The sequence below is a fragment of the Neodiprion pinetum genome, chromosome 6 (assembly GCF_021155775.2).
Source record: "Neodiprion pinetum isolate iyNeoPine1 chromosome 6, iyNeoPine1.2, whole genome shotgun sequence".
NCBI lineage: Eukaryota > Metazoa > Arthropoda > Insecta > Hymenoptera > Diprionidae > Neodiprion > Neodiprion pinetum.
In genome coordinates, this window is record NC_060237.1 from 5,804,339 (window position 1) to 5,817,059 (window position 12,721).

The 12,721-nt window shown below is 36.3% G+C and overlaps 3 protein-coding genes across 10 annotated transcripts; 2 read left to right on the top strand and 1 right to left on the bottom strand.

Moving 5' to 3' along the window:
* The first annotated feature begins 2,621 nt into the window (after positions 1 to 2,621).
* On the top strand, positions 2,622 to 7,314 carry Rtel1 (Regulator of telomere elongation helicase 1). Of its 2 annotated transcripts, XM_046632195.2 has the most exons (12): positions 2,622 to 2,873; positions 2,951 to 3,374; positions 3,496 to 3,751; positions 3,881 to 4,141; positions 4,255 to 4,568; positions 4,655 to 4,861; positions 4,949 to 5,111; positions 5,233 to 5,490; positions 5,564 to 5,803; positions 5,901 to 6,413; positions 6,588 to 6,732; positions 6,825 to 7,314. In XM_046632195.2, the coding sequence occupies exons 1-12, from the start codon at positions 2,741 to 2,743 to the stop codon at positions 6,902 to 6,904; spliced, it is 2,994 nt and encodes a 997-aa protein (XP_046488151.1). In that variant the 5' UTR covers positions 2,622 to 2,740; the 3' UTR covers positions 6,905 to 7,314. The 2 variants fall into 2 exon arrangements, with proteins under 2 accessions (XP_046488151.1, XP_046488152.1); XM_046632196.2 differs by lacking the exon at positions 6,588 to 6,732.
* On the bottom strand, positions 7,070 to 11,804 carry LOC124221850 (T-complex protein 11-like protein 1). 7 transcript variants are annotated; one of them, XM_069137117.1, is made up of 9 exons: positions 11,570 to 11,803; positions 11,447 to 11,491; positions 10,256 to 10,375; positions 9,976 to 10,089; positions 9,587 to 9,881; positions 8,973 to 9,491; positions 8,698 to 8,882; positions 8,396 to 8,562; positions 7,070 to 8,287 (listed from the first exon to the last, which is right to left on the bottom strand). In XM_069137117.1, exons 4-9 carry the CDS (start codon positions 10,077 to 10,079, stop codon positions 8,061 to 8,063), a joined length of 1,497 nt encoding a protein of 498 aa, XP_068993218.1. In that variant the 5' UTR covers positions 10,080 to 10,089; positions 10,256 to 10,375; positions 11,447 to 11,491; positions 11,570 to 11,803; the 3' UTR covers positions 7,070 to 8,060. The 7 variants fall into 7 exon arrangements, with proteins under 7 accessions (XP_068993218.1, XP_068993217.1, XP_068993216.1 ...); XM_069137116.1 differs by lacking the exon at positions 10,256 to 10,375; XM_069137115.1 differs by having other exon boundaries at positions 11,447 to 11,583.
* On the top strand, positions 11,595 to 12,701 carry LOC124221855 (uncharacterized). The gene is made up of 4 exons (XM_046632214.2): positions 11,595 to 11,814; positions 11,942 to 12,094; positions 12,173 to 12,387; positions 12,474 to 12,701. The coding sequence occupies exons 1-4, from the start codon at positions 11,811 to 11,813 to the stop codon at positions 12,522 to 12,524; spliced, it is 423 nt and encodes a 140-aa protein (XP_046488170.1). The 5' UTR covers positions 11,595 to 11,810; the 3' UTR covers positions 12,525 to 12,701.
* The last annotated feature ends 20 nt before the right edge of the window (positions 12,702 to 12,721 follow it).

Consider the following 12,721-nt stretch of genomic DNA (forward strand, 5'->3'; position numbering starts at 1 on the left):
TCATCGATAGCGTTGTGACCTATTCAGTTTCTGCATTGTTCTCTAATATATATCGATAGGTCCACTCAATTCAGATATTTGTTAACCTCGATCAATCTTGCTGCAATTAATTTCTGTAATCAAGTAAAACACCACATTTTGTTAATAATTCATATTCAAAATCCACATACTTGGTGTTGAGCGCATGCAGTTTTAGTATTTTACGTTATGCCGAGCGCGGAAAGTATTATCAATTGCATCACAAAGTAAACCATGATCTGGGTTATATTACCTGTTGCTTTTCTGCAATAAATTCGTCTGTTCAGATACTACACAAAGTTTTCCGAAGTTTATTGACAGGGTTTTTCAGTCCAGATAACCACTATGCAAATTTTTTTCTGTAATCAGGTAAGATAACACAGGTGAGGTTAGTAATGTGATTTTAAAATCGATGTGAGCAGCATTCGAAATTTCCTGCATAGTTATTCAAAAACATAATATGAGAAATAAAAATCAATTAACGATTTGCATTGATCGTGTTTCTAATTCACGATCGCTTCGTAATTAGTAAATTGTGTAATTTTATTTGAATTCAGTGTAATTTTGAAACAAGACCTAATTAAGCTACCGAGAAGGTCATGGCATTCGAATTTTTGAAATAAATAACGCTGTAATGTATCAACTTTTGTTACAATTCGTTACGACATAAAGGATTACCATATCAAGCCCTAAAATGAAATTCGGATGAAGATGAAATCGTTGATACGCAATTCTATAAATATTCACAGTGTACCGCAAACAAACCGAGATTCGTTGTTGTTTTCGAACGTTACGCTGCACAATTCGCCGTGATCCGTATATACTATAGCAACGCAGTTAGATGTAAACAACCCACTCATAACACGACCCAGACTCTTCCATTGTTCGTCCAAGTCCGATAAGTTTCTTTATATACATGAGGAACGACGCGAAAATGATGCACACCGTAATCAATTGCCTACAATTGTATTTCACAAATGTGTATACAAGGTGACCCTGGGATATCACCCCACAGGATATCAATGTATTCCTCGTAAAAATCAGCGATTGACCCGATTTTGATTTCTTATAAAAAAGAGCCAGTGGATCGTCATTTGACCTTCATGCGCTCGGCAGCTGTTCTAAGCCATCGGATGCTCCTGGATTGGTCGACTTTGAACGGCAGTAATTCGCAAGCGACAATTTTGCAATCAAAAGTAAAAATTGTTTTAGTTACAAATTATCTCGAGGAAGACATTGGTAGCTTCTGCGTAGCCTATGAGGCAATAGTATTGAGTCACCTTGTATATCCACGAGCGAGAGCGAGAGAGAGAGAGAGAGAGAGAGACGCGAGCCGTGATTCGAAATCCCAGACGCGAATTCGAACCAAGACCACGTTTCGCAGGGTATATTTTACCAGAACATAAGGTCCTCTTTAACGGAAAATTATCAGAATATTGTCTTGTCACTGTTTTCAAAAATTGCCCAAGAGCAATTTCAATCTGTCAATAATGAATCTAGAAAGCCTTAGAAAGTCATATGTATTATCAGCGAATCGGCACCGTAATAACACTAAATTTCATTCTCGGCACTCTCACTTTTTGTGCTATTGCTGCCTGCGAGAACCGACTGATTGAAAAAATTTGCTGACAATGTAACTGCGCATTTACCGAAAATCAGCCAACAAAGAATAAGAATAAACCGACACCTGATGACGAGACGAGAATCTAAATTACTATAAGCTAAGGTTTCACAAATCAATGAAAACTCGAGACACGAAACTCACCTTCGGTCGTTTTTTCTCTGGGCTACAACACGCTGCCGTTCGTGTATTATTCACAGCTGAGTTAGATGGGAAGACTGATCGAATAACGTGACACAACCTGTACAACGCGATCAGAGTTCTGAACTGATCGTGCGTATGTACGTAATTTCTCTCCGGCTGCTCTGAAGCGACTGGAAGCGATTGATGCTACGCAGCGCCCAAAAGCAAGTCTCGACCGGTTAGAATCACTACGCGAGCGGTGCGCAACGCGGTTCTTCTTTCAATTGCGTATTTACTCAAATCCATTGGAATTATGGTTGAAGTATTGGCGACGAGTGGTACGAAATCGAAACAGCAACACCACGGCATGCAACATGCGGGGAAAAAAATGGAAACGAATATCAAAATTCGACTCACACGTACCGCATTGCGACCTTCGAATGCAGCGGGATCGTTGCCAGAACTATATACGTAACCGGGATCCTTGGCAAATTGAAATATTACGACTGTCTCTGGCAACCACCTTATTTCGAATAGGAATTTATTTATCCATATCCATATTGCACATTTTTTTATTTCAAAAGCAGTAAACACATAATGCAATTATTTCTGTCGCACGAAAATTCAGTCTTTGGTTTCTTGGTCTTTGGCAACTCATCATCAAGATGGCTACTCGATCGGTTGTCAAATGTTTATCGTGACGTCACAGAGCCCGCCAAAATATCGTAGTGAACATCGTCCTAATGAAATCGAGATCGTCGAATCGAACCATTGAATGTATCGAAAGTTAGTGATTTTTTTTGCTAAAAAAACTTATGGCAGCGACATCTGTCATCAAGTTTTAAAAGCGTATTCTTAGGTGTTTTTCGCGCGGAAACGTCAAAGATATGCATGTAACTGTGCCATGTGACTTGTTGCACAAAATTAGGCCCTCGAAATTGGTCATAGGATACACTTACTTGTACGAAACAGAAAAAAATGCCGGACATTAATTTGAATGGTATCATCGTTACTTTCCCTTTTGAACCGTATGACGTGCAAAAAAGATACATGGAGAAAGTAATCGAATGTTTACAGAATGCGAAACATGGAGTGCTGGAGTCTCCAACAGGTATAATGGATTTGGTCAGCTTTTTTATAGTTATTAACATAAACTATCTTTTAATAAAATACTGAGAATGTTTTCAGGAACTGGAAAAACTTTGTGCCTCTTATGCTCTTCACTAAGTTGGCTCTTAGTCAAAAAGGCGCAGCTTCAATCTGAGGCTCTAATGGGACCAATTGAGAAGCCAGCTTTCGGAGGTGAATTTTTTGAAGGGCTGACAAAAACCCTAGAGAAAGCAGCTGGGAAGTTGGATCAGTCGACAAACTTCAGCTGGGGAATGCCAAAAATAATTTATGCCTCAAGAACGCATTCGCAGTTATCGCAGGCTATGCAAGAACTCAAAAAAACTTCTTACAAACACGTTAAAGTTGCTGTAATAGGCTCAAGGGATCAGCTTTGCATTCATCCCGAAGTTTCCAAAGAAACTAACAGTGCAACGAAAATTCACATGTGTCAGTCAAAAGTCAAGTCTCGAACTTGTCACTATTACAATAATGTCGATGCTAGGTAAATGTCCATGAAACTAGTCGATAGTTTTTATGCGGATACATCAGACCAGGAAATATTTATACATTTTAATATTACTTCTAATATACCAGCTTTATTTTTTCTGTGTCTCACTATCCAGGAAATTGGATCCTATCTTTGGCCAAGAAATTCTTGATATCGAAGATTTGGTAAAAACTGGACAGAAGTTGAGATGTTGCCCATATTTTTTATCCAAAGAACTAAAGCAGTCGGCAGATATCACTTTCATGCCCTACAATTACATTCTGGATCCAAAAACAAGGAAAGCGCAAGGCCTTGAGTTACAGAACAATATTCTTCTCTTGGATGAAGCTCACAATGTTGAAAAGACTTGCGAAGAATCTGCTTCCCTGCAAGTAAAGGATTGAAATACCTAATCATTTTCAGATACATATCAATATGTCTGCAAAAAAATTTCACCGCTGACATCGAACCTGACTTTTTGTTCAATTTTGATTTTAACCAGTGAAATATTTTACATATAGATAAGCAGTACAGATATAGCTATTTGTATAGATGAGATCACCACAGTGATGAAAGATGTGGCAGATGAGGCATCTTCAAGTGAACCTGCTTTCGATACTGCTAGTGGATCTCAGAAAGACTTTACTCCAGAAGATCTGTGTATTTTAAAGGCAATGTTTTTGGAGTTCGAAAAGGCAATCGATAGTATAGAAATTAAAAAGAAAGACGAGGGTGAGACTTTTCCTGGGGGATACATTTTTGAGCTCCTTGAAAAAGCTGAGGTGTGTATATAGAAGGATCATAATCAATTCAAGAAAAAGATTTCCGCTTCACTGTCTCACTTTTTACTCTTACAATTTTTCCACATTCTGGATTTATTTTCATTTCATTACAGTTGACCCAGGGCAAAGAGACTTTGGTAATTGATAAACTGGATAAAATTGTACTTTATTTATCAACAACCAGCACCTCTCCATTTTCAAGAAAAGGAAATGGCTTACAAAAATTCAATGACTTGCTGCGAGTAGTTTTTAGTGGTGGCCAGGCATCGCCGCTCTACAGAGATCGAGTTAAACGATGTTACAAGGTGCATGTTATGCCAGAGGAAGTAAAGAAAGGTCGAAAAAACGATGGTTGGGATGCCTTAAAAACAACCTCAAAAACTGAGGGGAAAATCATTAGCTACTGGTGTTTCAGTCCTGGTTTTGGGTAAACAAAACTAAATATATTCAATATAAATCGATTATCACCGTTAAACATTCAAGCTGTTATACTTATTATCTTACCAAATACAGGATGCAACAAATAGTAGAACAAGGAATACGTTCTATTGTTTTAACAAGTGGCACCCTGTCCCCATTAAAACCGCTCATCTCCGAACTGGCCATACCCATTGGCGTGCAGCTTGAAAATCCCCATATAGTCACTGGTCGTCAAGTATGTGTCGGCGTGTTGAGTAACGGCCCTGATGGACACCCTTTGAATTCATCATTCAATACACGGTACTTGTTTCCATTTTTTTCTGCTTGTAGAAATAATGAAGCCATAACAAAATCGATCTAAGAATCACCATTGGATTAAATTTTCAGCAATGATCCAAAATACATTGCATCTCTTGGACGTACCATCTACAACTTCAGCTGCTTAATACCGCACGGTATGCTGGTCTTCTTTCCATCGTACCCGATTTTAAAGAAGTGCCAAGAGGAATGGCAAAATTCTGGCTTATGGACAAAGATATGTGAACGAAAGGTGAGATGAAATTTTTGAAATATAACTCATAGCCATCATAAAGCGAAATAAATATAAATATATAACATTACACATAATGTGTACGTAACTATAGCACAACAAATATTTATTGTTCTTTCAGCCAATTTATGTTGAAGGTCAATTGAAACATGTTTTTATAAATACTATGAACGAGTATTATGAAAAAATTCAAGACCCATCATGCAAAGGTGCCATTTTTATGGCTGTTTGCAGAGGTAAAGTCAGTGAAGGCTTAGACTTTGCAGATATGAATGGTCGTGCTGTTTTAGTAACAGGCCTCCCGTTTCCACCATTGAAAGATCCACGAGTTATTCTGAAGCAAAAATACTTGGAAGAAAGTAGAAGCAGAGATAAAGAGGTAGAATGACTCTGAAATAGTATTGCACTTAAATAAAACTTAGCTCAAGTCATTATAATGTCTTAATTTCTAGTCACTAACAGGACAACAATGGTACCAGCTGGAAGCATCTCGAGCAGTAAATCAAGCTATTGGCCGAGTCATACGGCATAAAAATGATTATGGTGCGATAATCCTCTGTGACTGTCGCTTTGAAAACCCTGGATTCAGAAAACAGTTGTCAGCTTGGTTGCAGCCTCACATCAAAAAGTTCACCAACTTTGGAATGATCACGAAAGACTTGAGGGAATTCTTCAGAGCAGCAGAGCGTGATGTATTTATCTGTAGATTATAAAATGGACAACATTGTATCATTTAAAATCCCTATTATTTATTTGCATACGTACTTATTTCATTTACACTGCTTACAGCTACCACAGCCAAATATGAAGGAAGCAGCTACTATGAGTAGCCCGGATTTTTTTCCACGAACTAGTGATGGTGCGTTTGGTGAAACTCACTCTCGAATTGCAAATCCTGGTATAAAACAAGAAAGAAGTGTTCCATCTGTGGTTATTGACGATTTTAGTATCGATAAATACACAGAAACTAAACCAACGAAGTGGCCGATCACTGAAGGAAACGAAAAAGACATTTTTAAATTGCTAGAAACAAAATCAAAGCCTGTAATAGATTTCAGCAATTGTAAATTAAAAACGGATTGGACTAGATGTGAGCTGACAAAGGATGTTGAACAGCCAATTGCAAAAAAGAGAAAAATTCATGTTGTAGGAGTAAAACTTGATGCATTACCCCAGCCGTCAACGTCTGTTGAGTCGCCTTCAGCAAACATTGAGGTGCAGACGCATACAAAAAATGGTACTGCATTAAAAAAAGCAGCATCCAGTGAAAAAAAAGAAATTGGCACGGTATACTTGAAAGAAGTGCGTAAAAATAATCAAACGAATTATTAATACTTACATTCTTAATTAAAGTTGATGCTATCAATTCAAGATTTGCGGCAGCAAATTGCTTGCAAGTACCTGTAGTCCAATGGGTACTATTTTATTCCTTTTTCTATTTCGTGGTACAATATCAAATCTAACGTTTGTTTGTAGGTCAAACGATCCCTGACGAAAGAAAACTATAAGATATTTTCAGTAATGATTCAAAACTATACAAAAAATGCTGATTACGACCAGCTCTTGAAAACATTGGAATTTCTTTTCCCAAAGACGAATAATCTACGGCACTTATTTAAGGGTAAACATTATTTACTTTAGTCATTTGTACTCAGTCGATATTTCTTTCTCAATCATAGAATTGCGAAACAATTAATTTTATTTTTATTTCAGGTTTCAGGAGTTTTTTAAAGAAACAACATATTAGTGACTTCGATAGTCATATTAGGCTTCTGGAGAGGTTAGAATTATAAACCAAATTAATCCGTGATCCCGAATGAATATCTATTTATATGTGATTTGTAAGTAATTGCTATGTAATTTATGTATTAAGTGTTACGTGCAATCATGCAAACTAACTCAATAAATTCACCATTTATTTTTACAAATCCGGCTATCATTAATTAATGAATCATCAATTGTTCTTTATGAATATTTATTATTTTTATTCATTCATAGGTACAAAAATTGTGAATTACTTCATAATTCATGATTATTCAAAGTGCTACTTTCGAGTGTTTGTTCCACAACTGTTCCTGTCCGTAATACAATATAATCATATATTCTAATTTTACGCTTTCAATTATGAACGTCCACACAAATATTGTGTAAGAATCTATCAATTGTTGGCTAGCACTTGTTATGCAATTCACAATTTAGACGATGGGCAGACTAAAAAAATGCCTGCATACAATGTGTAGGCTAGTATCCATCTGTTCTATTTTAGGAACTACAGCTTACATTAATTAATTTGAAATTCTGTATATTTTCTAATACTTTTCACGTAAACGTATTTCTGTATCTTGTAAATTTTTTAAATCAGTACCGCAAATGGTTCAGATATATATTTAAAGATATAATTCCAGTAAAGTGTATATATAATTATATATATATATATATACGTATATATATTAATGCGTGCGTATTATTAACAGTTAGTAAATGAATTCATTAAAATTTACAATCACCGTGCTCTTTCGTTCTTTCCACCCCTATATGTTGCAAAATTCGAAATTTATCCAAAATTTTTACGACTAACAAGTACTATTTAAAATGAACTCAATATTCCAAGAGTTTTGCTTGCATAAAATTGATTATTAGTGTAAATATCCATTTCAAATGATAAGGCACGTCAAATTTGCTTTTGCTGTTTTCCATTCCTCTTTCTAGTATTTTCTTGGATTACAGTTCACGCGTTTACAGTTTACATCGAAAATATATCTACGTGTTTTTTGGGGTACTACTGTCAGTGAAAATGTTACACGAACGTTAATTCGGATGTAGTGTTCCCAGCATTCTACAGCCAAATATTTTCGAAATCAGCCGCCTTCTGTTCAAATTCTAGTAACATACGTCTCAACATATGTGTGAACGAATTCCTAAGTTAAAGCTACACATGCTTCTCTGAATCTACTCAGTATTCATGGGAGTCGCAGCATTTTCGCCAGTAATTGCCGTGGTCACGATATCAAGATAATATTCGCCAAATACACTGCGATTATGGGATACAATGATCAAAAACTGCGCTGCGATACCAGCTAGTTCTTCCTGAAGAGACGATAGCCCTGGAGGTATCTGCTGCGGACCTGCCGTTTGTGATTGTATGATTTTTTGTAGAAATTGTCGGATTCTTATGTCTGAAAAGAGAATTTCATTTGATTAAATCGAAAATACTCAAAGATAATAGAATATTATTATTCGAGCATGTCGCAATATTGAATCTACGATAAATTGAAGATACTTACTGACAAGATTTCGAATCTTGTGATCAGGCTTGACAATTTCTAATATCTGAGCACTGAGAAGAGACTCCAGCTCTGGAGACAATTCTGAAGCACCAATTTCCTTCAGTGTTTCCTTGACATCGGCTGTAACTTGCAGTACAATGTTGACCATCACAGTTGCCAGCTCCCTGAAATAAAAAAATGTTGAGAAACTAAATCAGACAAAGTTAACGCTCCAAAATTTGGTTATCATGAAAGCTTGTAAAATTTTCTAGCAATTCTAAAATCATAAGGGATTAATCGCAAATAGTGTTTGAACCTACTCGTTGGAATGAACGGATTCCAAAAGCACGGCGAGATGCTGTTTCATGCTATTCTTAAAACTCGTAACCCCTTGAAGGGGGGCACCAATAGTGTTGTTAGTTACCAGCAACACTGATCCTGCTATGCATAATCTACAGGTTCGATTGCGTAATTCTACCAATCGCCCTTGGTCCATCATCAGCGTCTATGATAGGAATAAGAAACAGTATAGTACATGTAGAATGTTACTAAATTCATCTTGCACAGTTATATAATGAACAATAAGCTTAAGTACCTCTGCATCTGGATTGAATTTCCATTCTAAGAGGTCTAAGTACGCCTCAGTTAGTAAGCTGTGTGTAATTTGACGAACTGCATTGATATCCGTGGAAGATGTGGTCAATTTTTCCATATCCAAATTTCGGAGCAGCCATTTTCTCGTTAACTGGAGACCATCTTCATTGACCTTCAAAAACTCAGCAAATTTCTTTTTTTCATATTCAACACTAGATGCAACAATCTCAGGTCTTATCAAAGTTATCGTGAAGTTTGCCATGTCAAGCTTCATCAACTGCAAAGTTTCCAAAATTCCCCTAAATGTCTCAATAACATCGGTCGATGTTGCTAGCTCTGCAATCTTTTCATCCCTGACTGGTGCGCACAATTTTGCCATAATGGAGATAATAAAGTTAGCGTAATGATGGAAATCTAAAATTCCCTGCTCTGCCTGCTGTTTAATTAAATCAATGTCCAGGACCTCGTTAATGTTTTCTCGTATCTTCGTATGCCGAGGCAATAGGAGTTCTTCTAAAGCCTGAGGAGGTAAATCAGGGCCTTTTAATATTAACACACTTATGCAAATTCTATTCAGACCTATTTGAAAGCTGATAACTGGGAAATTTGAATTACCGTTTTTATTTCACCAAGAAGAGTTAATGCTTGATTATAATTTGGTGGATCCTCGGCCAACTCTTGGGCTAACAGCTGCCAGAATATATTATGCATTGTTTCTTTAACTTTTTTTTGAAAGCTGTCACTTGGTGGATCCAGCGTTTCCAATTTGAAATTTTTATCAAGAGCGATTTCGTGCGCTAGGGCCATATTGGTCATACCATTTGCTGCCTTCATTATTTCTTCAAAGGACACAAATTTCGGAGGAGATGCCCCGGTTAGGCCTCCAAGCATAAAGTTTTGTACCTGCGATCTATTTTGAAGAAAAAATTTTTGAGTTTTCTTTTCAAATGATTTGTTTAAAAACTTGTGCACTAGGCACTAGAATTTTAAATTGATAAACTCACTGTTGCGTGTTCTTGTTTTCAGCTGATCTTTGATTGTCCACACGAGTTTCTACTGGCGCGCTAGCCTGGTTATTATTACATTTTTGCTCCTCTTCATTTTTCATTTTATCACCTCTGTAACAGAAAGTCTGAGATTTATTAAAGTTCAGAATTAAGTTTAGACACACAACAGTTCAAGGGTTTTTAATATATATTAATTGCATGAATTTTTTGATTTCTATTAAAATTTGCACCAATTAAGTGTCGAAGATATATCGCAGTAATTGCTTTAAGTACTGACCGCCAAAGAAAAGCAGGGATTAAACTAAAGAATATCCTCGAGCCTGGCAATTTGCGATTGAACAAGAGACAACAGATCGTAATTCCCCATACCACACCAGCACTGCGTAAAACTTTATACCTGCAGTACAAATAGGGCAATAAATTACAATCTTACCGAAAGGCAATCTAGAATTAATCAAATTCAAATGAGTCACAGTCAAATCTATGTTAAATATTCCATTAAAACGGACAATCTTTACTCTAATGTTAGGACTAGTAAAGAATTTTCAATTGCGATAGACTTAATAAATCTGGGGTCTGAGGATAAATTTTTCACTTATTGACACACCTGTCGAACATTGTTCTATCAAACTTTAAAATTCAAATTGAAAGACAAAATACTTGGAAATTAGAAGCAACGCGGTTTGAAGTAAAATTCGACCACTAGCTGAATGCTCTAACAGCTGTAGCCAAAGAGGTCAGACGCTATCTATAAAAAGAACTTCATTTGGTGCAAGACAGTATGGAAACACACAGCCACTTTCCAGAGTGTTTATTTTGTTCCTTGTGATCGCTAATTCCTATTTCCAATTTGTCGGTCAGACATTAAAACTGTTTGCATAAATTTATTTAATTTATTCACTAGCTTAAGTGTGTATAAATAATGGTAACACAATGATGATTTACTCTGAATTAAACGAATGGGGATAGAAAAGATTTTCCTTAAATAAGATATGGAAATTGTTATTTATTTTTTAATACAACGAATATTAACATGCAATCACTTAATCAATAATCAATGTAGAATTGACGACTTTTTTCTTTTTTCTTTGTAACACGGACAACAGAAGTTTAACAGGTAAAGATAACACTTTGTAAACCCATGTATATAACAAGTATGAGGATGCATTGATCTGTTTGTAAACACGAAAAGTAAATCTTGAGGTTACATTTTTAATAACATTCATGATAAGATGTAGTTTTAACTGGGATCAAAAAGCACGAAAAAAAGTGTAAATTTTAGATAAGTACCGAAATAATGATGCGTCATTGAAATTATTCTAGAAAATTCCATCGCAATTTAATGCAGTACCTATATCACTACTAACTGCGTATCGGCAGGTGAATGACACATCGTTCAAATGATTCATTCACCTTGAAAGGATTCAACGAAAAAAAAGTAAAAATTATAGTAACATCGGCATTGTACCTTTACTGCAGATTGTTCGAAAAATATTTGAAATAGTGGCGCAGTCTATATGGGTATAAAACACTTTTAATTTACTGGAATTCAGAAACAAACACCAATTACAAGTTAAAAATGGTTAATTACGTCCGGAACAGCTGTGATACTGTTTACAACTTTGAAGCTTGCTACGAGTGCTGCGGGCTCGTGTGACTGCTGTGAAGTGCAGCGAAGGCGACTGGAGTCTGATGGAGAAAAGTGAAGTTGGCCAATATTTATTGACAGCACCAGCCTGCAGCAGCCGACAAGCAGACGACAGCCACCTGCGCAACTCCTTTGTCTTTCACTCGTGGCAACTCGTTGATTTTCATTTTTATATTCTCCCAAAATGGGTACGAGAACGTCTGGCAGCTTGGACCGTTGTAGTTTTCCTTGAATTTATTTTTCCTCTTCCTTGGGAAGTCGACCCTCAATCTCCATAAAGTCTGTTCCTATATAATACGAGATCCTCTAATATAGATCCTCGAGTTAAACGTGGTCAAGACATTAACACGTGGGCCTCAGTAAACAGTAAACGTAAAGTTGCTGCGTACATTTTACGTGTGATGTGGCGTGGCGCAACTTTTACATGCTGCAAAATTGGAATTCTTCATTCCAGAAAAATGATACTGGGTAAATCTCAGAATCGATCACTATTCTTTTATATGTAATTATATTTTTGTCAACAAAGTCACATTTTTCATATCTTAGGACAATTTCCACGGAAGTTGAGGGCAGTTAGAGTATTGCTCTCGAAAGATTGTTATGCACCAATTCAATGTCCTGAGCCGTGCGAAAGTACTTGTTTAATGGACGAATTGCCAGTTCCCTGTGGATCGTGGCAACAGAAGTTTGATACGAAGATGAGGCAGTCTAATAGAGCTTTAATGATCGGAGGAGGATTTTTCATATTCACTATAATAGCTGTACGAATGTCAATGCATCCCTGAAATCTCAACCTAAATTAAGCCTTTTAATCATAAAAGTGTCACTCTAATTTCTATTTTCACAGATGCACAAATTCGGATACGTTCGAGGATACAATGTTCCGCTATTTTACTGACAAAGTATTGAGAAACGATTGGAACAAGAATTGTTTCTGTAGCACTCCAATAAATCTCTTGAATTAGTCGATGTTCATTACGTTATTTGTTTTCAATCGTATTCTTTACATCTTGCAGGGATAAAATGCGATATCTAATCTATAAACAATGTTAACGTCATGTCCCCCAAGTTTTTTAAATTCTAGGATTCTCTGTC